General features: G+C 44.5%; 1 protein-coding gene, 1 long non-coding RNA gene and 1 pseudogene across 24 annotated transcripts in view; 2 read left to right on the forward strand and 1 right to left on the reverse strand.

The window, feature by feature from the left end:
* Positions 1–2,652: 2,652 nt before the first annotated feature.
* On the reverse strand, positions 2,653–19,031 carry LOC310699490. Its single transcript, XR_014522108.1, has 3 exons — positions 16,692–19,031; positions 7,030–7,216; positions 2,653–4,326 (listed from the first exon to the last, which is right to left on the reverse strand). It is a non-coding gene; the product is annotated as an uncharacterized lncRNA (long non-coding RNA).
* ITGB4 (integrin subunit beta 4) overlaps positions 4,322–27,434 on the forward strand; it is a 68,350-nt gene continuing 45,237 nt past the window's right edge. For 8 of the 22 annotated variants that reach the window (XM_083487322.1, XM_083487329.1, XM_083487332.1 and 5 more), the window contains exons 1-2: positions 4,322–4,943; positions 24,048–24,136. In XM_083487322.1, coding sequence (XP_083343448.1) covers positions 24,058–24,136 — 79 coding nt within the window. In that variant the 5' untranslated portion in view covers positions 4,322–4,943; positions 24,048–24,057. Of the gene's footprint in view, positions 5,341–19,170; positions 19,346–19,956; positions 20,307–24,047; positions 24,137–27,434 lie in introns of those variants that run through there. The other 14 variants (XM_083487311.1, XM_083487328.1, XM_083487331.1 and 11 more) reach the window with 8 other exon arrangements.
* On the forward strand, positions 24,228–25,651 carry LOC310700900 (Golgi reassembly-stacking protein 1-like; annotated as a pseudogene). Its single transcript has one exon. The product of its transcript is annotated as a Golgi reassembly-stacking protein 1-like (transcript).

Consider the following 27,434-nt stretch of genomic DNA (forward strand, 5'->3'; position numbering starts at 1 on the left):
TATGGGGTGCCACGAAAGAGTTTCCTGAGCCACTGTTACAATTGCATACAAAAAACTGGCCCATGGGGGGAAGCAACTAGAAACACTGCCATATAAGCAGGCATGCAAATTTAAAAAAACGGGGGGGGGGGGGGTGCATGCGTGCGTCTGACTTAAACAAAAAGTCTTGCAAGGACAGTTTTCAACTGAAGCCAGAATATTCAGTAAATAGACATTGGGACTACATTGGTGCCTCAGGTTAAGTACTTAATTCGTTCCGGAGGTCCGTTCTTAACCTGAAACTGTTCTTAACCTGAAGCACCACTTTAGCTAATGGGGCCTTCCACTGCCGCCACGCCGTTGCTGCACGATTTCTGTTCTCATCCTGAAGCAAAGTTCTTAACCCGAGGTACTATTTCTGGGTTAGCGGAGTCTGTAACCTGAAGCATATGTAACCTGAAGCGTATGTAACCCGAAGTACCACTATACATGTTTTTGTTCAAACTAGACAGTGTTGGATAACCTCAGCCAGACAGGTGTCTGCTTATCAGCTCCTAAGTTTTCTTGGGATCTAGCAACTGTAACAGCTGGAAGAAAGAAAGCTTGACTATTACCTTACCTGTTGTTCTACCCCACCCTCCTCCAGACAGTGTTTCAATATTGGTCTGGAACCTGGTGAGGACAAAAGTGCCAAGCCACAGATGTTTCAGGAGGAAGACTTATGCATCAACACATGCAAAGACACCCCATAACGCCATTGCATGTCAGACAAATGTTACATGCAGCTATGTTACAAATTTGACAGCTGAACACCTTTCTTGAAGATTTCGCTAAATGACTCAACATAAGAACAGCTATATCATTTGGCCACCTTAGATTCAAGTCAGAATATCTGCAGCAAAGTTGATCCTTCTCGGGAGGGAACAAACGTGCAAAAATAATACAAACAAACTACAGAACACTTTTCGCAGGGAGGGAGAACATTTGCTACTGGGATCAGAAAGTGTCTCTACAGCAAAATGTGGCCAACATCTATTCCCATTTTATTAGTGGAACTGAGGCTGCAAAGCAGCTTTTCAACCATATCTCATGTGATGTGTGAGAGCCATTATTTTACTTATCAGATATTATTTATTAAAAAATACTTTCACCCTACCTTTCAATAAAATATTTTCAAGGTGACTTCAACATGTCAATAAACAGTAACTCAGATGATGATGAAGCAGCAGCTGAAAGCACTTCGTCTCTAAGGGTATGTGCACATCAGAGACTTAAAATGCAGCAATGTTGTTTTCACCCCCTATGTTTCAAGCCACACTAGCTCTACACACCAGATTGCTCTACACACCCCATGGGCATTGCATGATTTCCCCCCCGTACCTGGAACATCCCGAGCTCCTATTCAAGGAAGCTGTAATTGGTGCATGTGCAACAGCTGTCTGAACTGTATGCACCTTAGCTTAACTACGATGTGTTTCCAATCAAGGAAAACACAATGAACAGGAGTATTTCTTGAGAAATACAAGATACAGATAGACTGCGGCTAATGTCATGTGTACTTGGCTTCAAACACCAGTGGTAGGAATGCACTGGAAGCAGAATAAACGGCATGTATTCTAAGGCTGTCCAGTTCTATACACACTTAAGGGGAGAAAGTTTCAGAAATAATGAATGAATGACTATGAAAATAATGTCATACCTATGCCTAAAAAAAGGCTGCTCTGGAATAAGGGGGTATGACCCTAAGAAGGATTGAGGTGCCTCTCTTCTCCTCTGCACAAGATTGCAGCCTAAGTGCCTGCTTCAGGTAAATAAAAACAAATAAACTTCAGCCCCTGTGCTAACACATCAGGTGTAGTTTCTGTCTCTTGACTGCTGTCCCTAAAGGGCAGGGATCTTTTCCTACACTCACATGGAATCCTGAACATTGACAATGCTTATGGAAGCCAGCACATCAACAGAGATTTCCAACAAAGGAACTCCAGAAATCCACAATGTTCAGAATTACTTGATGCAAATAATGTTGGGGTTTCTGTATTCCAGCCTTGTGCACAGCTGTCTTCTAAACTGGTGGTTCCGTAAAAGGTCTACTAAACCTAGCAGTGAGATTTTGTGTCTCTTCAAGTTGGTCCTACCCTCTCCAGCATCCCTTTCTGATGTGCAATCCTTGCTATTTCTGCTGCCCTTTGACAAAACTCTTATACCAATAGGTCCATGGACACAGTGAGGTTCAAACTCAGGCTTCCTAGATCCATTTCTGTTGCACTGGGTGGGATCCAAACTTGTTCTGAGAATGCAAGGATTTTACACTTATGCAACAGAACTTCCCACCACCCTCTCTTCATGCACACCTCGCACCCTCCCCAAATCTGCACCAGAGGGCTGAAATTGGGTTGAGTGAGGGAGTTCCTGCCATAGTCATTGCCTCCTCTCGCATACACTGAAAATAAATCCAGTGAAATTAAGTTAGGTGTCTTAATAAATAGATCACCTTGACACATGCATGTTAAAATAAACATTCCCTGTGGATATTCTGCCTTATTAATTGGTGCAAGCAGTTTCACTGTCACTAAATCCAGAGGAATATGGTGAGGGGGTGAAGGATTATTCGTTTTGAGGTGGTCAGCCATCTGGTAGCAAATGTTTTGTGTTGTTGTTGTTTTTTTTAAAAAAAATCTATTAAAGATTTTATTGGTTACAAAAGTATGTGCATTGTCTCTCTTGGTGTTTTCTTTCCACAGAGTCTTTTCTACAGATCAGTTACATTCGGTGTGAGACATTAGTGTTGTATACAGTATAACAAGCATAGGCAAACTCCGGCCCTCCAGATGTTTGGGACTACAATTTCCATCATCCCTAACCACTGGTCCTGTTAGCTAGGGGTGATGGGAATTGTAGTCCCAAACATCTAGAGGGCAAGAGTTTGCCTATGCCAAGAGAGAGGGGAGAGAAGGAGAGGCGGGTGGGGTGGTAAAACGTACATTCTTTTACATAGTGTATGTGTGGGGTTTTTGTAAGGCATGCTTTTAACAGTAAGCTCCCACCCTGATTATCAGTGCGATGGATCCTAACAATGGGTTGGCAGTGGCATCCTTCTCTATTATTTACATTTGTATTGTCTAGAGCAGGAGTGAGCCGACTTCAAGCTTGTGGATCTACTTTGTGTGTTGGTTTTTTCTTGGATGGGAGAGAAATTTGTCTCAGTTTGCATTTAAAAACTTGCCTAATTCGCTTTCTCCAAAACAATATGTGAACTGAAACACAGCCATCCTTCAAAATCCACACGCCTAATTTTACAGTGCAGTTCTCTAGCCAGGTAATAATGTGTACAGAAATATGCATATACCAGGGTAATGTGCAACATGATGGCTTTGAAATAGTGGTGGACAAACATTTAGAACTAAGGAAGATGACACCTCTGAGTTTATTCCAGCCCAGGGATTTATTTTCATTACCAGAAGTGAGTTCACTGACCTTTTACACAAAAATCAATTCCTGGTTCCCTTTAAGTTTTGCTCATTTCACATCTCAGTTTGGGGTGGGGGTGGGAGTTGTTCCTATTGTTAAGCCATCTGGAGTCAAAAATATCTTGTTTATCTACTGCAAATTACCTAGAGATCTACAGGTAGATACTGATCTAGATTCTGTTCACCCTAAACTTTTGGAACTTGGAGCACAGTTTGGCATGTGAAATAAATCTATGTAGCCTTCTGGTCTTGAAAAACTCATAGGGCGCACAGCTAGGAACCAGCCTACTGATGAAATAAGGGCCTGGTTTAAAAACCTTTTAAATGCTTTATAAATTATGAGACGCACATAGTAGCAGCTGGGAAAAAGTACAAAGCAGCCTCTCTCCCTTAATTCCCAACCATAGCTGCATCTTTGTTTACACACTGCAAATTAGCCTGGGGTGGACTTTTATTAGGGCAAATCACAGGACGTAAAAAAGATGACCACTTCTTGCATGATCCCCACTTAAAACACATCTCGTGGCTTAGCGCTTGGAAGAGCCAGCTCTGTACTGACCAACTGCACAAACAAGATTGTGCTTTCAAGTCACCAGTTAGCGGAATTAGGCTGATGTATAATCAGACTTGGGAAGCTTTAGTCTGGGGGTATTTAATCTAGAGATGGTGGGGTCCAATTGTTCTTTCACCTATTTGAGGTACAAACAGAGGATGCCGGTCATTAAGCTTTTGTCTGGCAGCGAAGGAAATAGGGAGCTGGAGCTTGTTGATATAGCAGGAACTTTACTGACCTTTCCTCAGGGGGCTGCGGCAGGGCTCAAATACCAAAACACAATGCTCTCTTGACTTCCACAGCATAGGACGTTTGGAGGGCCAAGCTCTAAAGAGACAGAAAACTGGGTTGGAGGGAAAAGGGACTTCAAAGCAGCAATCCAGCCAATTTTCTTTCATGTGTGTGCGTGGATGAAACACTGAAGGACTGGAGCGAATCCTCTTGTGGCACCATAAAGCTTATCAGATTTGTTTTCCTTCCCCTGCTATCTAACAACCCCTTTTGCAAATCTTCGTTGCAGCCGTTCAGCCGGGTTGGGCTCTGTCTCACTCTTAGCGTCAACCCCTTTTCCTGTGGGTGGGAGCATTTTTTCCCCCCTTCGAGAAAAGAGCATGTGTTTGGGAAGAAAGGAGTGCAGGCTTGGCTGCCCGAGCTGTTCTTGCCCATACAGGTGTGCGTAACTCACAGGCATGCCAGACAGACCTGAGTCACGGACAGCCACCCCTCCTCCCCTCTGTGCGCACACCTGAGCTAAAATAAAACTGTCTCTTCAGACTCTACTTGCCCGAGAGCTGTTCCCATTACTGCTCTGCAACTCTTCCATATGCTCTTGGTGAAAGAAAGGCAGCCAGAGGGTGCTAAAAAGCAGAAGTAAAGAGAGAGGCGAGAGAGAGAAGGTAGAAGTCAGCAGCATTTGATCAGAAGGAACCAGGAGCCCTGCAAAGGTATGTCACATCCACCAGTTCCTTCTTCCTGCCTTCCTTCCTGAGGATTTCCATTTGGCATCTAAAATAAAAACAGGAGTTGGGGGAGCTGGGGGCGGGGGAAGAGTCAGGAAAAAAAGCACCACTTTCATTTGGAAATGGCAATGAAGCAGTGAAGTTCTCCCTCCGCACCCCGCACAACTCTTGCCTCTAGAGGAATTTCTTGGCTTGGTGTGTGGGTGCCTGCTACTTGGATTGTTGCACAGGATTTGGACTTTGAATCAGACCCAGCACTAATGAGGTTTGTGGAATTAATTCATGTCTGTTCTCAGCCACTGGGCTTCCTTTATTTTTATTTTTTTTTTGCCTATCGATTAACCAGAGAGACGTTAAATGAAGTGTAGGGCTTCTCACCCAGGTAGGCACTAGGCAATTTAGGACATTGTGCGTTCATGTATACTTTCAAAAAGTTTGTAATGTGCTTTCTCTTCTCTTTGCGCCGCTTGAACCTGGCACAAGTTGTTGATCAGCCAGTTTGATGTTGCAGAGCCAGGCAAGTTTTTTCCTTCTTCCTGGAGATTTGTTTGTTTGAACTACAACCACACAAAAAAGCTGTACTGTGTCTGTAATTCATTCACACAAGCCACCAGCACTGGTATGCAACTTGTATTATGAAATAATGGACAGTTTCTAGGCAGATGTTCAGTTTGTGGATACTATCCTAGCATGTTGATACAAATGATTGAAGAGGCTTAACCTGTTTAATGCCTACCTGCCATGCAACTATTAAATTTGTTAAAGGCATAGGAGCACTTATAGGGGTGGGCTGGGGAGATGACAGAAGCTGTGCTTTTGTAAGATGAATCATTTATTAAAGTCTGGGACGATGGACACATACTCAAGCTTCTTATCTTGATAGGAGTTTGTATTTCAGACAGTGTTGTGATGTGATTTCTGTTTAATTGAAAATAAAACATTTGTCCTGATTGCAGATTCTGATGTAGCATGTCCAGGAAAGGAAGGCAAATGTGAGGGATGGAATAAGTCAGGGAAATACTGTGCATGAGGTTTTGTGAAGGACTGTCTGAATGTGAAAGACAGCTCCGAACAGAATAAGCAGGAAGCGTGACAGAACGACAAATAAGATGGAATTATATGTGATGACAGGAGAGTAGAGTGGCTGTCAGAGAATGGGTTACAGCAGGCCCCCCCAAACTCGGCCCTCCAGATGTTTTGGGACTACAACTCCCATCATCCCTAGCTAACAGGACCAGTGGTCAGGGATGGTGGGAATTCTGAGGCAGACACCCTATAGTGAGGCAGACAATAGTGAGGCAGACAATAGTGAGGCAGACAATAGTGAGGCAGACAATACGATTTCACCAAGATCTGCTTCCCTGCAATTTCCACTCATTCGTTTTAGTCCTGCCTTCTGGAGCCACAGAGAACAAGTCTGCTCCACTACACACCCCGCCAGATTAGTGAGCCTGGCGTCCAGGCTGGGGATCCACTTTAAATCTCAAAAGAGGGGCGAGCAGAATCCAGCAGGGTCCAAATGATTGTTAAAGGTTAGATTTTTCTTTCTTTCTTCTTTTTAAAGGGCAAATAGGCAGTGTTTCATTTTTCCCTGAAGAAAAGGGATTTCTGCATTTGCCATTGATATAATAATGCACAAGCCCATTTAGCTTTTAACAGCAGAGCTTCAGCAAACCGGGGAACAGCTTGCCTGTGGGTAAGAATGCAAGGAAAGAGAGAACTGGCCTCTTGCCTCTGTAAATGGCAACCAACACCTCCCTTTGTATGTTAAAACACATCTTTCACGTGGGGCTCTGTGCACTCCATACAGCCCACTGCAAAATGTTTTCTAGCCAATGTGTACCCTGTGACTTGTGATAGGAAGGCTAAGTCATGAGAGTGTAATCACCTGGAAAGAAAGGAAAAGAGAGCTAGCAAATGGAAAGGACATTCACGAAGTGGTGCTACAGGACTAAACAGATAGCTGAGCACTGGGTAAAGGGAACAAGGACAATGGTGTTAAGCTGAGCTAAATCCTCAGGTGTTCAGGGTTTTCTGCTGTGTATATTACAAGAGGAAGAAAGAGGCTTACCTCTTAAATATCCCTCATTGTGCTGGTTGTTCCCCACTGGCTCTTCCATTTTATCAAGATTTCCTGCCATCCATTGTTGGCAATACATAGTACTGCCTGTCCGTGCTTCCTCAAGCAGGCTGGTCTTTGCCAAATGTACCGTGTGTAGCTTAACTGATGGGGTGAGGCTGAAGCCCAGAATTCCCCCCTGAAAGAGATCAAACCATGGAGAGGCAGCAGGAATCTAGTGAAAAGGTTGCAACTGCTCAAAATAATAGTGTGCCTGGCAGAACCTTTTGTAGCAGACACTAAGAATGGAAACAGAAAGCAGAGATTTGCTCCAGGTTAATGAGTTTTCAAGGCCCAAACAGCTTTATCGTTTGCTTTAGAGACCACTGGTCTCAATTCTGGTCTATGCTATCTCCTCTTAGTGCTTCAGATGTATACAATGCTCTGGTGCCATAAAACTACTGCTACTGTAGTTCTGTTTGGGGTGGAGTATTAGTTCCTTGCACAGGCTTCTCTCTCTGCAAGAAATTCTGAGGATGTAGCTACACCCTGCTGCCATGCAGCCTCATTCAGAAAGATGACAGAGGGTGGTAGCAAAATATCTAGTAGCGATACCTGTTACACATACTTCTTTACTGTTGTGTACTTAAAATTATACCTTATACTTGAAGATATCCTCTATCGGCCTTTCCCAATTTTTTGCATCTTTCTTTTAAGATTTTATTATGAATTATTATCAAAGTGGAAATCGTTCAGTTTGGTTCTGGGATGTTTTATTTATTGTTCACAGCTACTTTTGTTATGTTTGTAACTATGTAAATCTTGTCATGTTGTAAGCAGCCTTGAGCAGAGTTTTTAATTGTGTGGAAAAGCGGAGTCCTGCCTGGTGCCCTCCAGATGTTTTGAACTAGCACTCCCATCAGCCCCAACCGGCACAAGCAATAGGGGTGATGGGAGTTGTAGTCAAACAACATTAGGAGGGTACCAAATTGGGGGAGGCTGCTTGACATGTATCTACAGTACTATGGTGACAAAAGCTTATTCTACTTCTTTAGCATCTTCTTTAGTGTAACTTCAAACTACTGTATTTTACAAATATAAGCTGAGAATTGAACTTCTGCAAAACGACTCACATCAGAAATTAGAAATTAAGTTCTGGAATAATTGACTGTCCTTAAGTAGACAAGACTTCTGGTTCCCCCAATTGACTGTTCTCCCTTCTGATCTTAGAACTGTTTAGTATAGTAAATGAAGTTCTTCTCCGTGAATGCCCAAAAACTTCAGATGAAGCCAACTGGACCCAGAGTTCGAGTTGGAGTCCAACAACTTCTAAAGGGTCACAGGTGCCTCACTGCTTTTTTACAAGGAGGTTGTGTAAGAGCTGAACTTCTACTAAGTCAGACAAGACATATTTGTGTGAAGGGCGACTGTGTATAGATTTGATGTGATGAATGAGAGGCCTGTTTTGTTTTTTGTCTCTGGTGGGAGGGAATAACCAGGAACCAGCTTGTCTGCGACTCAGCCAAAAGTTGTGATATCAAGCATTTGGGCTATCTGACATGCCTTCCGTTTTGCTATCTGTATGCCTGCAGTCTCTCTTTCGCTATCTCTCAAGCTGCTCCCTTCTCCTCCTTCAAGCCAAATTCTTCTAGGAAACATTTCTTTCCTGGGTCATTATAACCCCAGTTTCCCCCACCCAGTACTTCCTCATATTGGTTAACACTTCTCTTATCCTCTGATTCAAGCTCTGCCCTTTTTCTCACCTTTGCAACATTACTGTACTTAGATCTCATGCTTTGTCTGCAGAGGTGTTTTGTCTTATAAAACAGTACCAAATAGATGTGCAAATGTCTCATCTTCGCACCTTTTGGGCTTCCACTTCCATGTCCAAAGCGGAATTGTGCATTTGAGGTGGGCATGTGTAGGCTGTGTGTCTCTTTCTGTATTCTGTACGGTGCCAGTAGAGTAGGCTATGCAAAATGGAAGGCATAAGGGTTGAAGAGAGCAGTCAAAAAACATGAAGGCAGTTTCTGCCTCAAGGCTTAGAAACCAGCACTAATCTCAACACAGGTCCATCCCCATTGTCCTAGTTATACATTTATTCTACTGTCATCCTTCTCTCTCTCTCTCTCTCTCTCTCTCTCTCTCTCTCTCTCTCTCACACACACACACACACACACACACACATTCTGTAAATACATTAAATTTTCTTCCAAAGTTGGACAAATGTTAACATTTTTGAACACACACACAAAAATAGCAGCTGGATCAAACTATAAAGGTAAACAGAGATACAGCTGGGTTGCCACCCGCTGGCCATGCTGGTGCACAAAGGCAAACAGCTCAGAAACAAGACATCATGGAAAATCCACAATGGGATTAAGCCTGACCTACCACACACTTGCATTTCCCCTGCTTTAAAGAAATGGTATGTGGGAAAGGGTTAAACTCTCTCTCCAACACCCTAATCCTAGTCCAAATAAGCTCCATATCGCACAGCATCTTATAAGCAAAGAGAAAAAGTTGGATCATGGACCTCCAATATCACATTTAGCTGGGTGCTTTGCCGCCCTCAACACGTATATTGCTTCTGCAACAATTGGCCAAGATGCTCGGGTCCTTCAAAGTTCAAGTGTTGGAGATGTTCCCAAAATACACATAGACAGCCATGGGTGTAGCCAGGATTTTTTTTGGGGGGGGGCAGCCAAAGTTGTTAAGCTTTTTTAGGGTATACTAAAAAGAGGACATTGCGGGGAGCAGCCTTTTTCAATGCTTTTCCATTATTTTTGTGGGGGTGTGTGCCCCTCCCTTTGACTACACCCATGTAGGCAGCCACTACTGTGTGTAGAGGGAGGTAAGCCAAATGGGCAGGCTGGTACCTTTATTGGGCCAACGTCTGTTGACGTAAACATGTGCAATCCTCCACATTTCACTAAACATCTACCTCTGCATTCTACTTGAGCGAAAGCTTTGTGTAAGCCCTGAAATCTTGCATTATTCTTTCACCAACTACCAAAGCGGGTTGGGTTGTGAGGGACCTTCTCTGTTTTGATGTTTACATACAGTGTATGTGCTTATAGCCTCTCCTATCACGAGGTTTCAGGATCATGGGTTGTCTGAAACGGCCAATCAGAGAGAGTTAGGAAGTTGATATTAGCATTACATCAGACTCAAGAAGAAGCATCAAGCTGCTGGACCAAACGGTTGAGAGAACTTGCATCCCGCTAGTTCTGTGCTTTGTACCTGAGCTTTCAGGGATGAAGAGGGAGGTTTGTGGGCCTTGCGAAAACAGAATTCTGGAAGGGTGTGTGCAAAAAAAAAGCCACCACAGAGACAGCAAGCAGCCCACAGACAGACAGAGAGGGGAGGGGAGCAAACACAGAGTCCTTTCATATCTTCTGGGATTTGGGTATAACAAAAGAGCTGTTGTATCATTTGCTTGCGGTAGCACTGGATGATTCTTGCAGGGCACAAGAAAGAGTTCATCTTCCAGTATCACACAAGCTTAAGGGCTGCTATCAAGGGACAAAAACCTAGACACCTTCCTGAATGTACAAGTGTGGGGGTGGGGATAAGAGAAAGCGCTCACTTCTTCTCTCCCCCCCCCCGCCACTTTCTCCTTTCCCCCAGTCTTTCAGCATTGTGTCAGAGGTTTCACATAAACAACAGATTGATTGTTTGTTGCATTTTATATCGCTCTTCTTACTACACGCAGCTTAGGGTAATGTTCAGTAATGTTCAAACAACATCCAGTCTATTGAAATGCATGCATAAAAATATGTTAGAATATCCTCCAATGAACCATAGCATGGAATCTCAGCATCACCAAATATATAGCCAGGTGCTGAACACCATTATCTCACAAAAGCTTGGGTGAACAAATAGGTCTTCAATTGATGCCTGAACTTTAAAATCAAAGAAGAGAACTGGAGTTCCAAGGGAAAGGAGTTTCACAGTAAGGGTGCCACCACAAAGAAGGCTCTGTCTTGTGTGCACAACCACTAAACTTTAGCAGGGACTTTAACATTTATGTAACTGATGATGTCACAGACTCCAGACTCCTGCAATATGAACTTGCTCGTTTTAGCCTAGCCTAGCCTATGAAGCAGCCTTTGTAGACCACACTTATCCACCTAGCTCAGTATTGTTTTACACTAACTAGAGGTGTTTTCCGGCTTTACCTGGATATGCCGGAAATTGAATTTAGGACTTTTGGTATGCAAAGTGTGTGCTCTACTAGTAAGCTATGGCCACTGCCTCCTGGATGGTGGTATTTTCTCTTTAACTACAGAATGAGTGCCGACAGGAAGGAGCCTGCACTTTGGACTCTTGCAAAAGCCTCGCCCTGGTCTCCCGGAAGAAGTGAAAGTTATTAAGAAAAGCTACATGTCTAGAGTTTTATTGCTTTCTAATCTCAATTATGTTCCTTAACTCATTATGGCTCAGTTGGGTAGCACAGGGGCTTACAAACCTTTTCATAGTGTCCTTAAAAACAAACAAACAAAAAATGTCTAAGCCAGGGGTACACTTGCAAACTGAAGTAACTGTTGTGGGCGCCACACACACAATTTAACTTACCCCTCTCCAGTTGTACCCTTCCCCACCTTGCAATTGCCTCCTTCACCACAGGAGCCTTCTATTACAGTGGTACCTCGGGTTACATACGCTTCAGGTTACAGACTCCGCTAACCCAGAAATAGTACCTTGGGTTAAGAACTTTGCTTCAGGATGAGAACAGAAATCGTGCTCCGGCAGCGCGGCAGCAGCGGGAGGCCCCATTAGCTAAACTGGTGCTTCGGCTTAAGAACAGTTTCAGGTTAAGAACAGACCTCTGAAACGAATTAAGTACTTAACCCGAGGTACCACTGTACTTTCATGGACAGCTTATTTCAAGCCTAATTTCACCAGGTGGCAGGGAATGGGAATGGGACACTGTGGGCATCAAGGAAGCCCTCTCTGCCCCCATGAGCACCCATTGTCAATTCATGGTTTAGGTTAACTAAACAGAATTTACTCTTTCACATTCTGCCTGGAATATTAGGTGAGGAGTGTCAAGATTCTAAAGCTGCACTCCAGTGACAACCATAATAAATTACCTAGCCCAAGCTTATACTGCTGAGGAAAAATCTAATGCAGTGTTTCCCAACCGGTGTTCCGCGGCACACGAGTGTGCCGTGAGACGTTGCCTCGTGTGCCGCGAGATGCCTGGAGGGAGGCGGGCGAGTCGGGCGGCGAGAGGCGGGGCGGCGGCGGCGAGGAGAGGCCGCGCCTCCTGCTGCTGCCTGGCGCTCCTCCTCGCAGCCGGCAGCGCTGCCTGGGCGTCTCCGCGCGACTCTGCCTCGCTGGGTTTGGTCTCCCAGCAGAGACGGGTCACACGCGCCCCTCCCTCCCTCCCTCAGCCTGTGCGGAGGGAGAGCCAGAGAGAGGCATCGCTCCTGCGCGGCGAGAGAGGGAGCAGCCGGAGCGATGCCCCAAACGAACGCATGGGACCGGAGGGGAAATCCTCTCCGAGGCGGATTGAGCGCAGCTGAGAGAAGCCTTTCGAGGAGCTGCCGTGTCCCCTGGAAACCCCCTTCCCAGCTCTGCCTCAGCCGCCGCCGCCTCAGTTGCCGCCGTCCCTCAGTCCCTCGCTCTGCTGCCTCCTCCCACCCCCAAAGCTTGGAGGTTCCCCAGCAAGGGGGAGGGAAAAAACTTTCACTTTTGTGCGTCCCTCCCGGCGTGACGCTGCGCGCTGACGTCACGGGGCGGGGCTTTAATGGTGGTGTGCCGCGAGATTTTTTTTCAGTAAACAGGTGTGCCGTTGCCCAAAAACGTTTGGGAAACACTGATCTAATGAACCCTTTCAAGTGGAAGCCCTCCACAAGGGCTTCCACTTTTGTAATGCGGCTTTCTTCCTGCGCTACCGAGAACAGGGAGGAGGAGGGAATGGGGAGAAGAGGGAAATCGTTCTGTCCAGCAAGGTGATGTGCTTGTGCAAGCGGAACATGTAGCATAGCCCAGTGTTGAATTCCAGCCCTTGTTAGTACCCATTTGATCTTTCAAGATGTGTACCTATGCTAGTGGCAAGCGATTTCTTTAGAGTTTTCTTATTCTTATGGAGTATTTAGAACAGACCCACAGCCTGAGAGAAAACATGACAAAAGCAGAATTCAAAACATTCCTTAGATGGAATTGCTCTTCCTTATTAAACTTCTGCCTTCCTCTTTTCTTTTCTTTTGTGCCCTGAGGCTGACAGGTGATTTGAACTTCCAAGTATATTGTTGGATTTGTAACTATATAGCTGAAATCATTCTTGAAATGCCCAGAGTATTTTTCCTGTTGACTGTAGACGTTCTCCTCAGCAAAATGATGCAACTTTAAATTGTGAATACTGTGGGATATACAGTGGTACCTCGGGTTACATACGCTTCAGGTTACAGACGCTTCAGGTTACAGACTCTGCTAACCCAGAAATAGTACCTCGGGTTAAGAACTCTGCTTCAGGATGAGAACAGAAATCGTACTCCAGTGGCGCGGCGGCAGCGGGAGGCCCCATTAGCTAAAGTGGTGCTTCAGGTTAAGAACAGTTTCAGGTTAAGAACGGACCTCCGGAACGAATTAAATACTTGACCTGAGGTACCACTGTATAGTAGTACATCCAAGAGCTCTACCGCTGTTTGTGAGAAGGATGCAAGAGATTGCGGGGGGTGGGGGTGGGGGCTGGAAAATGCACCTCTCAGTTGCATAACCCAATATTGTAGGCAACTGCCCTTGAGGAGTCATGCTTTCATATGCCATATTAGGGGCTTTTCCTTTTGTTTGTTTTACTCAGAGGAGGGAGTGATATTGAAACCATCACTATGATTAAAAGTTGACAGCAGCAGAACAGCAGGAGGTGAGGGCCATACAAGAGGTGTAAACACAAGGTAGCCACACAGAGAGCCATTGTCCCGAACAATTTACAGTTTAAGAATGAGAGATTGTTAACGCCACGCACTCAAGCTTCCAACGGTTCTGTTGTGCAGCAAGGCAAACATTTATTCAGTACTACTGATCACTTACATCCCCTGAAAGCAAAATTCACACGCACAAACCTTGTACGATTTGGCATTCATCCAAGGCATTAAATAACTCATTCTCTCCTCTTAACGGTCGCTTCCTCTCTTTCCCCTGAACAATCTGGGACACCTTCATTCCTCTGCTGTTTCCAAGCACATAAATATCCATAGAGCTTCAGGAATGGCCTTAGTGATTTGCTTTGTTTTGTTTCCCAAGATTGAAAAAATTAAAAGAAGCAAAGTTGCTCCCTCACACTGATTTAATCACCTTCTCCTAAACTCCACGCCAACTCCAGACTCCTGCTCCTGGTTTCCCTCCTTCTCCAGTAGTGAGGTAATGTCTCCAAGGTGACACTGGATTTGCATACTGAGTGCAGGCTTTCTGTGTTAGTGTCCCAGAGTTGCTAATATAGGTTTAGGGATAGAATAACTGTTGTGGGGGAACTGCAAGCAGGTTGCCCTACCATTATGAGGCAGCCACCTAAGGTGCTGGATGCCAGGGCAGGGAGAGGCGGAGAGAAGTAGCAAGGTGTCAAAGGACAGCACTGTGTGTGCCAGGTGCCCTACCCTGCGCCCCCTAAACTAGCCTGCTGTCCTCAAGATGTGGCAAAGGACGTTGTCCAGTAGACAATGAAATAAGATTCAACTTGGAATGGAGGATGGGGGCAACTTGTCCTTAACCTCAGGCAACGAAGTACCTTAGTATGCCCCGCGGAGGACCTTAAGGTTCACAAATGACAATATTTTGGAGGTCACAAGGTGGTTAGATTGGTCTCAACTAGGGCCAAGCGCTTTTCAGTACTGGCCCCAACTTGGTGGAACGCTCTGTCACAAGAGACTAGGGCCCTGCGGGACTTGACATCTTTCTGCAGGGCCTGCAAGACAGAGCTGTTCCGCCTGGCCTTTGGTTTGGACTCAGTCTGACCCTTATGTTTCCCTCCCCTTATGGTTTTGATCTATGGGCTACTTTTAAAATGAGGCTGCATTTTAAATTGCATTTTAACCTGTATTTTAGATTGGTTTCCCCACCCCCCCACCCCTACCATGTTTTTACTGTAATTTTTACTGTTGTTAGCCTCCCTAAGCCAGACTCTGGCTGGGGAGGGTGGGGTATAAATAAAATTTATTATTATTTATTATTATTACCTTGAGTCAGTGCTACTGCACACAGCACAGGCTTTAGGAAGAAGGCGGGAGGACTCTAGGTCCCTGTCAGAGCCTTCATGCCTCCTTCTCAAAGTCCAGTGCCTCCTTACCCAGCTTTGGGTAGGCAGTGTAAGGGCTGCAGTGAGGAGGTTGTCAAATGTTGCCAAGGGCCACCAAAAAAAGTCTTGAGGGCCGCATGCTGCCCTTGGGCCACGTGGTGAACTACCGTGTGCTAGGCCCTAGCAGATGGGGCAGAGTTGTGCCCAGTTGCTGTGTAATTTCTCACACTGCTGAATCAACACCTGGCCCTATCATTAGGTAGAGTGAGGTGGCTGCCTCAGACATAAAAGGCCATAATTTTTTTTCGAAACAAAATAAAAAAATTCCTTCCAGGAGCTCTTGTGTGCATGCACACTTCTTCTGAAGTGTATCTGAAGAAGTGTGCATGCACACGAAAGCTCATACCAATAACAAACTTAGTTGGTCTCTAAGGTGCTACTGGAAGGAATTTTTTTATTTTGTTTCGACTACGGCAGACCAACATGGCTACCTACCTGTAAATAAATTGTTTTGTATGTCATAAAAGGCCATAAATTGTGAAGACGAAGAAGACGAAGAAGACGAAGAAGAAGAAGAAGAAGAAGAAGAAGAAGAAGAAGTTATTATGACTGTTGTTTTACACTTAGAGAGAGGCGCTTTAGGGATTTTATGTTGCAGGTGCCAAACTTAGAGTCTGATGCAAATGGTCTGCAAGGGCACTATTTGTTGTTCCAATTCAGGCAGCAAAAATTTGTAGATTGGCCTTGTTAATTCCCCAAGAACTGCAAAGTTCTCAAGCTGATGGCTTTGCTGGACTATAAGTACATTTCAGTATATTTTCCCCCTTTCCCAAAACAGCTATCATGTTTATGAGATGGCGGGAAAGACATCACAAGGATATTATCTGAGAGGTGATACGAGGAGTTGATACCCAGGGCTTTGATAGGGAGAGAATGAGGCTTGGAGCCAAAACTCTGTTTACATCTGGCATTACAATCTTTTCAGTAGGAGATTTAAGACCTTCTTTGTTGTCCAGGCCTTCCATATGAAATGTTAAGTTACAACTGTATTCTCTGTTCCTTAGTTTATTGTTTTTAGCCCGCCTTTTATTATGCTAGTTGCTATTTTAATATTGTACTTCGATGCTGTGTCAATTGTTTTCATACTTTTAAACGCAACCCTGAAATCTTTTGATGGGAGGTTAAGAAATATTTTAGCTAATTAAATAACAGCAAGGGCTCCTCCAGGCATTGGCACAGAGCCTTTCATTTCTCAAATATTCTTATCTTTGCTGAAGAAAGCCAAAGCTAGCCCAAGATTATCACTCAGCTACATGGAATTAATACTGTGGGTATTTTAAATCAGTTTTGAAAAACACATAACAGGACAGTACAGTAAATCATTTAAAATGTATGCATAGCACAGATTTATAGAAATAAAACACAGTCGTACCTTGGAAGTCGAACGGAATCTGTTCCGGAAGTCCGTTCGTCTTCCAAAACGTTCGGAAACCAAAGCGTGGCTTCTGAGTGGCTGCAGGAACCTCCTGCAGCCAATCGGAAGTCACGGAAGCCCTGTCATATGTTTGGGTTCCAAAAGAACGTTCGCAAACTAAAACAATCACTTCTGGGTTTGCAGCGTTTGGGAGCAAAAACATCCAAGTTCCAAGGCATTCGGGATCCAAGGTACGATTGTACAACTGTTTCATACATATGTAACCCAGGCTGTGAGTGGAGCCCAGTGGCATTAGAGGCAGTCGTTTTGGGGAAATATTAAGGCACAGGCAGTCTGACCAGTGGTCCATCTAGCTCAGTGTTGCTTACACTGACTGGCAGAAGCTCTCCAGGATTAGAGGCAGGAAGTCTCTCTCAGCCCAACCTGGAGATTCCAGGAATTGAACCTGGAACCTTCTGTAGGTAAGGCAGATGCTCTACCACGGATTTATGGCCCAAATATCACCGTGTGTCCCTTAGATTTGGGATGAGCCTGGCTTCCTCCAGGCTTCACTACTGAAATGACAGATATGTGCACCAAGAAACTGAATGCTGGCTGAGCAACCTGTCTTGTTCCTCCTCATGCTTCAGGTGGGCTGCCTGCCTAGTTTATTTTTACAGTTTTGAAAGCATGACTTTTTATAGCCAATGCATTTCTCTGGTAATTCGTCTTCTTATTCACAAAAAAGTATAAAACTTCTCTGGCAGTTCTCTAGTCTAGAAGGTATCTTGGTGACACATCAGAAACACAGAGCCAATTGGTGCCCTGCCCTGCCAGTCTCTGCTCCATAGTGAAAGCACTTTCCTGGCAGTGCCACTGCTAGAAATAATATTGTCTTGTGTGAAGCCTGAGGGTTTCCTGGTTTACATCTAACTCTGCTCAGTAGCAATGACAATAATGGGCACGTGTTGTATATTCCTAGGTTTGATCCCTGACATCACTATTTAAACCAAAAATGGGGAGCAGAGCCGGGGGCGGGGGAGAGAGAGCCACTGCTAGAAAGGGCCTTGGTATATGGCAAGCCCACACATTTTCAACACAGTGACAATTTGATGATTTTTTCAGAGTTGCACACTGAATGAGCTCATTAGCTGTTTGGCAGCAATCTGTTATCACAAAAATCCTTGTTGGTACTGACAGGACCCAGGGAGTGGGAGAGCTTACATATGATACATGTTGGCTTGAAAATTAAGGAGAAGGTATTTGAAAAAATAAAGAGTGCTGGGAACTCAGGCTCTTTTCACCAGCACTGAATCCCCCTACAAATGAGAATACTGTAAATGATTAGGCACCATGACATAATATTTGAGGGCAAATCAGTGAGAAATTATGCCTGCGTTTGAGGGGCAAGGAGTTGGCTGAAAACTTTCAATCTTCCGAGAGCTCCCACACAATATCAATTGCAGTCAAAGAAAACCAAACTCAAATACCCCCAAACTACAAAACATACAGATGGTACAATCAGGGTAGCAAGGAATGTTTCTTCATATGCATGTTATATATCACTCAGGGTTGTATCAATGTTTCTGCATGTTGCAGTTGTGAATAATTTCACAACCAATAACACTTCATGCTTACGGCACTGAAACACCCTCTAATTGCTATGGACAGCAAAAAAGTAGTCAGTGGGAACTGAAACACAGCATTGTGGCTGTCTATTACGCAGCTTGCTTGCGTATAATAGGTACATACAGCTTGAGATTTACCATTATAATTGCAGAACAGTGTTGCCGATGTGCAAAAATTATAATTATAGTTTACCTTCTCTCTTTTTTATACCTACCTAGGTCTCCAGGAGAAAGGGAGTGATCCATTCAAAGCCAAGCATTTTTAGCCCCCTTGATTTCAACGGCAGAAACAGCTTTAATTCTTCCATTGAAATAAATGGGGTAAAACTTGGCTAGATTGTACTCATACTGTTTTCAGGTCTCACCTGTCCTATAGAGCAGTGAGCTAACCTCTGCACACTAATAAAACAAATTAAAATAGACACAGGCCTGGAGTAATGGGAGAGGTGTAAACCTCTCTATCCAGTCCAGAACACTAATGGGGACGTAATCTGCCCTCTCCTTGGTCATGAGATTGATCATTCGGTAAGTGTGGAGTTGGTAATAACCTTGCTCTTCAGCTGGTCTGTGTCCTGTGTGTGCATATGCACTCTATATGTGCACATGTGAGAACTGGGGGAGGGGGCAGGATGGGACATGATGCTACAAGGTGAATTAATCCTGAAGCACCTGATGGCATCCAGTGAGCTTCATGGTTGAATCTGAGGAAAAATCAGCAAGGCCAGTGTGCTTATGGTGGACTAGCCATTGGGGTGGCTCACCCTGTGTTTAGATTAGGGACCAGCAAACAGAGGCCTCAGGGGCCATATACTGCCTCTTCTAAGTACCAGTCACCTCCTATCAACCCCCACCTCAAATTACAGTACTTTATATGTGAACAGGAAAGATGGCTGCCCTGTTAAACCTATCTTGGCTCTCAAGCAATAGAACTAAGCCTGTTTAATTGGCAGTAGGCCATTATCAGTGGGCAAATTTATGCTCCCATTCTTGGTAATCCCATTCTTCCACAAGTCGCTACTGCAAGGATTAGCACAAGAAGCAAAGGTAACTGGAATACACATCCATTTTTTGTGCGTAAAAGTACTCCATAACAAAGCATGCACCGCAATCACATATGAAAAAGCATCCACACAGATTTGAGTTCCTCCTGTGCTTTCTTTCTTTCTTTTTCTTTATGGGTGGTAATTTCCATTTTGGAACGTTCCACAACATATGTTGAGATTATTGAATGATCAGATAAACATTGTCAAGGCATGTGTACAGGGGAGCTTGGGCCTTTGCGGTGCCAACGTTTTACAGCCAGCATTACCCCACAGAGTTACAAAGGGTGTGTAGACTTCCTTGACAAAAGAGGCCTGTGAGAACGTGAGCCTTATTATTCCAGAGCCTGTTGCTGACCCAAAGCAGGGCTTCCTATGGAAGCCTGGCATTTTCCACGGCCCCACCCAACATTCTTTTGTTGGCTGGTGCCACTCTGGAAATTATTAGCACAATGGGAAATGGCTGACAGGAGGGGTTTGTTTTGAAACTTACCTTGTTTTTCTTCTCCTCTCCGTCTCTGATCAGTAGGCCTTAAACGCAGGAAAAAGGAGGTGCTTGTTTTGGCTGTGAGTCACGTATGCAGAGAGACGCCTGCCTTAAACTAGCAGGGGTCTGACTTACTGCAGAACCACAAGTCTGATGGATAGTGTATATACAGTAATAGGAAGTCCCACAGTGTTATGCTTTGGGGTTATTTCTCTTCTTTGAGAAGGCTTGGAGAGCAAAACTATTGAGCATGTTAATGTATTAGGCTGAGTCTTTTCAGCTGCTCCGATAAGTTCGTTCCTTTTTTTTGAGGCATTAGTTTGCCTCGTTCATGTTTGCTTTCCTCGTCTGCTCAAGTTACAGAAGTTAATGTGCTTCGCTGAGGTGTCCTAAATGATGTCATTAAGATAAGGTTTGCATAATGTCAGGCGTGCTACATCGAGTCAAAATACATTCCTCTGCACCCCTGCAAGTTAAGGTATGCATAATAATCTTTAGAAAATTTGGCCTGTTAGACTGCTTCTTGCAAAAGAAAAAAGAATCTTCTTCTGCATCAAACATTGCAAACCTTGAGCTGCTAGATTAAGCAGACCTCCCTTTAAACACAAGTTGGAACCAGTTGATTATACCAGTGGTTTTCAACCAGTGTGCCGTGGCACCCTGGGGTGCCTTGAATTATGGTCAGGGGTGCCGCGGACAACACTGGCCTCTGTCCCTCTTTCCTCCCCTCCCCCTTTTGATGCCGTCTTGCGTCTTTTTCCCAAAGCCCTGGCTACAAGGTCTGCAGGTGGATGGGGCCCCTGGGGCTGGCCAGGGGGTGCTGGTTGCCAAGAGCTGAGGCAGCCTCAGAGTAAGGAAGCAAGTGGGTGAGGGAGCCCATCCAGCCGGTCTGCAAGCCCTTGCTTTTGGGAATGGACAGACATGTCCTCGGCCCCTGTGGGCAGTCTGAGGAGGCACCCCTCTTTGGGGTAGGGATGGGGGCAGCTAAGAGATCTGGGGTGGCCGCAGCGGCTGCCCGGAGGACTCCCAAGGAGAGGGGAGAGGAGAGGAGGCTGAGGGAACTCTCCGCAAGGGTGAGGGGCTGCCAGCTCTGCAGGCAAGGGGTGACATAACTGGGCTCCTGAGCCCCATGGGGGTCCCGCAGAAAGAATGTAGTTGGTCAAGGGAGCCGTGGACTCAAAAAGGTTGAAAACCTGGATTATACTATCAGCAGCACCAGGTAGCAACACACTGGGCCACTCTTTTGGGGTTGCACGCACAGGATTTGTGTGTTTTAATACCACACCCCTGCACGAATGAAACTTGTCCACAGAAAAACAGCATGTCAAGGAGATGAGTTCAGCAGTGGCATTTTCCCTGACATGCTATGTTTCTGTGTGAAGAGCAGGATGCTTTTTTTGTGTGTGTGTGGTGCAGTTCAGGAAGGCTTTACTGTGATTCCGCTGATTATATAATCTGACTCTTACACAGTGTCAGAAATAGAGAAGGCAGCCAAGAGAAAGGATGAATTATCAGTGCCTTTATATTGGGTTGCTTTTGAAGCTTCTTTTAGCTCTTCTAGAGCCATGCCAGCTTCCGACAAGCCAACTTGGCTGTGCCTCTTTGGTCTAGCAGCTGTGATGGAAGTGAGCAAAGACAGATGGGGTTCTCACCAAACATGGAGCATCAGCAAAATATTTCATCAACATTCAATACTGAACTTAGAGTATAATATGAGCATTCCAGGAGCGGGGGAGGTAATCTACTTTAATCACTACATAGTAAACTCTTGGTATTGGGATGCTGGTGGCGCTGTGGTCTAAACCACTGAGCCTAGGGCTTGCCAATCAGGAGGTTGGCAGTTCGAATCCCCACAACGGGGTGAGCTCCTGTTGTTCAGTCCCTGCTCCTGTCAACCTAGCAGTTCAAATGCATGTCAAAGTGCAAGTAGATAAATAGCTACCGCTCCGGCGGGAAGGTAAACAGCGTTTCTGTGCTCTGCTCTGGTTCGCCAGAAGCGGCTTAGTCACGCTGGCCACATGACCCGGAAGCTGTACGCCAGCTCCCTCGGCCAGTAAAGCGAGATGAGCACCGCAACCCCAGAGTCGTCTGCGACTGGACCTAACGGGCAGGGGTCCCTTTACCTAAACTCTTGGTATTAGCATTGACTGATCTTTCAGTAGCTTCATAATCAAGTGCCACCACTTCTTTGCAAAACGGCTGATGATGCTTTTCTAAAATTTGGAGTAGTTTATAAGAACAGTAAGCTAAAGCAAAAACAACAACAAAAATAAAGTTAAAAACAAAAGGATTATGTAAAATAGCAATATTAGCAGCAATTGAACTTCAAAGCAACAATTGCAAAAGCAAGAATCGCAAAATCTCTTATAGGCTGCCGTATGGAATTTCCTGGACATCCGGCTGTCAGAAACAGTGTCCAGGTGGAAATCGCTGAAAACTGCAGGAAAATCCATACTTATGGCAACCCTTAAAAATAGCTCCAAAACTACTTTTTAAAAAAAGTTTTCCAAAAAAAGTTCAACAACCGGATTTTCACTTTTTGAAATATGGCAACCCTATTTGTCTATGGTAGTCTTCAGGTGTTGGTGCTACATAGGCCTTCACAATCACCTTAAACCCACCCCAGCTCCTTTTTAAAGTATTATCTCCACTGCAGAAGTCTTAACCATTCCTCCATTCAACTTCCATGTGGACACTCTCATATTAGCACTTTTCTTGCAAGTCTGAGATAATCACATGGATAGTATTATTCGTGTGAACTGGCCCCGTGATTCTGTAGTCTCACTGTCCCATGTGCACCATTTTGTATTGGGCCTGGAATCCACCCTTTTATTCCATTTAAAAAGAAAAGCCAGTTTCTAGCCCTTCACACCTGTGAAAAGAGGTTTGCAAGTAAGCAATGCTTTGGGGGGATTTATAGCATAATAAATTATGGAATACACACACACACACCACACACACACACACACACAATATGTGCAGGTAAGATAATTCAAGTGCTACTTATTTGGCACACACGTATATAGTTTAGATGAAAGACAGCCTTGCAGACACCTGTGGTTGTTGACTAAAGACTCTTAAAGAGATTCCATGCTGCTTCAACCGCATACCCATGCTGACTGTCTCAGGTTATTCCCAGGTCACTTGTGTTTGTAACAGGGAATAATGCTCTCTAGTCGCCTCCAGACATACCAGTAGTATTAATCCGGCTAGTCTTTTGCATGATCAATTGTGAGAAGGAGGTGAGTCAAACACAGATTTTACCACCAGAGTCCCCCCCCCCCCACTTTGAACCCACATTGCTTGATTATTGAACACCTGCAACAATCATAGACTAAAGTTGTAAAAGGAACATAATGACTCCTGCTGTATCAGACCAAAGGTCAATCTACTCCAGCATCCTGTTTGCAAAAGTGGTCACTCAGATGTTTCTTGGAAGCTCACAAACAGGACATGAAGACAGCAGCTCTCTGCTGGTGTTTGTTCCCTGCATCTAAGTGGTACCCACTGAGCTGGTTTACATGTAACACTATGCCAAACCATGACTTAACACAAATGCTTGAGCATGGAGGCTCCTGGAGAGGAGATTCCAGTTGATTGCAACCACTTTACTCCTCCTCTGTTCAAACCGCTGCTTCCCTGCAGTGAGCTAAGCCATGGTTTGACTTGGCACGTCATCCAAATCCAAGTGTGTGGTTTATCTCCTACAGACAAGCCATGAGCAATAAGGCACAGAACAAACCTTCATCTATACATAGAAACTGTCCTGTGCAAAGGTTATAGAAATCTGTGCCCTATATTGCCCTCTATTTTGTCAATACGTTCCTTCTTTTTCTGGTGATGCCTAAGTGACCAGCTCACCTGTAGACAGACCTATCCTCCATAAAGGTATCTAACATTTTTGGAAGTCATCTAAGCTAGATGACTTGTTAGGCTAGTGAATTTTATGTTAAAACATTGCTTATGTGAAAAAGTTATCTAGGAATGTTGCCAAAATATTTATGGATAATTTGCTGTAGTCAGAGGTAGTATTCAATTAAGTTTAACCATGAGAATAAATGAACATGACTAAGTTAGTTCCATTAATTTCAGCGGGTTTACTCTGATTAAAACATAGTTGAATACAAGAGAACAGGAACATAGGAATTGTTGGCTGGGACTAGGCTTGCCTAGCTCTCATGCTGGTGATTGTGACTGACTGTTGACTGTTGAATTTCAGGAATAAAAGAATGGACAAGATACTACAAAGGACTTTGCTTCGGCTGTTGCTGTTATCACTGCTTCATACCTTGAGCCAAGGAAACAGAAGTAAGTTCCACATATATTATAGATTTCCCTTTACTGCCAAACAGTGCTATTGTTTTCAAACCACTGATAGATAAACAAATTGGCAAGTCGGCGCTGCAGCGTTGGAACTTGGCAGCGGCGGCTGAGGGAGGATGAGGATGGCGTCGCCGGTGTCGCCTCCGAGCTCCTGAGGTGGCCCTCATGGGGCTGGGCTCCAGCTCCGAAGTCCCCGACGGGGGCTCTGAGGGATATCATGTGCACGGGGTTCAGGAAAACTCCCCTGCTCAGCAGGCTGGGCTGGAGCCATTCTTTGATTTCATCCTCACAATAGGACACACCAGACTGAACAAAGAAGGGGACATCTTAAAAGATTTGCTGAAAGCCAGTGTTGAGAAGGCTGTGAAACTGGAGGTGTACAACATTAAAACGATGAAAGTGTGTGAAGTGGAGGTGGTCCCCAGCAACATGTGGGGAGGGCAGGGGCTCCTGGGAGCCAGCGTGAGGTTCTGTAGCTTCCAAAGAGCCAATGAGCATGTGTGGCATGTGCTGGATGTGGAACCGGCTTCCCCAGCAGCTCTGGCTGGCCTGCAGCCGCACACTGATTATATTGTTGGATCGGATCAGATACTGCAGGAGTCTGAAGATTTTTTCTCATTGATTGAAACCCATGAGGGGAAGCCGTTGAAACTGATGGTCTATAACACAGAAGCTGATTCCTGTCGAGAGGTTTTTGTAACCCCCAATGGAGCCTAGGGTGGAGAAGGAAGTTTAGGGTGCGGCATTGGATATGGCTATTTGCACAGAATTCCAACACAGGCTTCTATACCAAAGAAAAAGGCAGAAGCTGGTCCTCCTTCTCCTTTGCCCTTGGTAGACACACCTCCTGAACCACCAACCAATGGCTATACAGAGGCTCCTCTGTTAGCACCAAACTCCCAAAGCGAAGAACCTGCAAGCTTAGAGTACAGCACAGATCAAAGTGTAAATATGTATTCAGTAGAAAATTCTCTACAGCCTTCTCCTCCTGTGCAGAGAGTCATGGATCCAGGTTTTATAGATATGTCTGGAGCTTCTTTTCCTGAATTAATTGTCTTAGTGAAAACAGTCAAGGTGCCTTCCGCTGCTTCTTTCAACTTGCCAGACACTGTTGCAGCAACTGATAGCTTGGTATCTAACAGCGGAATTGATTCACACTTTGACCAGGCCTCTATTCCAGTTTCAGAAGATTCAGTATCTTATGCAGAGGGCTCAAGTCCTCAGCCAGAGTTGGATTCAGTTTCTGTTTTGCCATCCTTTCCTGTGGATATCTCTGTAAATGCAACATCTAAAGCTGATGGTGGTGCTCAAGAAACACTTCTGCTTTTAGATGGGACAGAGAGCTCGCAAATGACCAAAGCTTTACAACCTTTACAAATTGACAGAAGAAACTGCACAGATCTAGTGCTAAAAGTGACAGCACTTGCTATCAGCTGTAAGGACATTGGTACCAGACTTTTGATACCCAGTGACATCCATTGTATTGCTATATTACAGTAATACTGCAAGAATTCAAGTTGTTTCCAGTGACCTTGAGCCAGCCTTTTATTGTCTGATAGGTTTCAACATCTGCAACTACTGCTCAGCAATAACACTGATAATTTGACTTGGAATAAGTTCTTTTTAAATGCTGTTTTGTGTGAAGAGTTTGCTGTCTGCCCAAAAGCTAATAGCAAGACTTTTAGGTTTTTTAAAAAAAAATACAACTAGTAAGCACACAGTGGCTTGATTTTAGCAGAACCTTTTAGCCCTCTTTCTAGGTTTCAATTTTAATTGCGACAGCTGTTCACCTTGATTTTATATGTCAAAATATTTAATGTTTAAAATTCCCAAATGACGCTTTACAATTTGACTCTCTCTGGGCACCCATGTAGAAGAGGCTAATGTGTTTTCAACTTCCAAGGCTGCAATCCAGGCTACAGTGCTTCCTTGCAGAAGAGCTGCTACAGTACTCTTTAACTCCATCCCTGGCACGTGCAGGTGGGATGGCATAGCCCCCACAATCCTCCTCCTCTAGTCAATGCCACATTAAAGTTATCTGGGAGACAGGGAGGTGCATGCAGACCTCTTGACTATACACGTGCCAAAGAAGTAGGAAATGAACCCAAACAGCTACTTCATTCTCCTGTTGGATATCTTACTTGTTAGAAATCTCTCTTGAAAGAATAGTTTCAAGGTAAGCAACTTATAGTTTTATACTTGGGGTTAGATGTGGCTGAAATATTTCTTCTGAGCCTCTGCAAATTAAATTCTAAACATGCATGCATGGTAAATTAATTGAATTTCAATTTTTCTTTTCAAATTAAGTGTGTTCTAATGACAGGTAGGCGTTGACTTGAGCAAATAAGCTAATATCATGTAGGATTGTACCCGATGGTGAGACTATTGCTTTTTAGGGAGGCTAATTTCTCTCCTGAGCTCTGAACATGGCTTTATTCAACATGAATAACAGATGTTCTATATCACACTAGCTGTGTTGAATGGTATATTTCAAAATGGTTTTTGATTTTCTGCTTCTGTTTGTTGAAGATTAAAAATAAACCATGGGGGGGGGGAGATAAACAAATTGGCGCCATTTTGTGGGATGTGTCTTGATGCTCTGCAAGAAAGATGGTGGAAAGATCGATTATTGTCTTCCTGCGCAACACTGAGTAGGCATAGTATATCTCATTTCTAGGCAGAATAATTACAAAATATAGTGGGCTTAATAGACAGTGCAGACAGTTCAGGGCAGTGGCTAAAAGTCTATTTTTGGCATTGTATGTAATGCATGAACCCAGCCTTCTGCAACCTGACACTTTCCATAAGGTTTGGACTCCAAATCCATCATCCCCAATCAGCATGGCCAACGGTTGTAATCCAAAACATCTGAAGGGCACTAGGACAGGGAAGGCTGGTACCATATTATTTAGACCCGCAGTTGTAAAACGAAACAAGCTTATTCCTGCAGGTCAAATTGGTATCTGTATTCTCCTTGTATTGCATTTCTCACCTGAAATTCTTCTTATCTGCACCAAAGCCATGAGTAACGGTTTTCACATTGGCCCAGTTCACATATAATACTAAGCCGAACTATGGCTAAATGTGAATAAGGGAGTCTGCAAGTGCGTGGAGCAAACATCTTGGCCATCTCACTCCTCTCCCATTTCTCCTGCTTCCATGGTACCTGGAGTTAAGTCATGGTTTGGCTTAGCATTACATCTGAACCTGGGCTCATGGTTTGTCTCCTTGCTAACAAACCATGAGCTGTAATTAAGATTTGTTCTTGACTAACATTGTGTGT

Source organism: Podarcis liolepis (genome assembly GCF_965112155.1).
Source record: "Podarcis liolepis genome assembly, chromosome: 2".
NCBI classification, from domain to species: domain Eukaryota; kingdom Metazoa; phylum Chordata; class Lepidosauria; order Squamata; family Lacertidae; genus Podarcis; species Podarcis liolepis.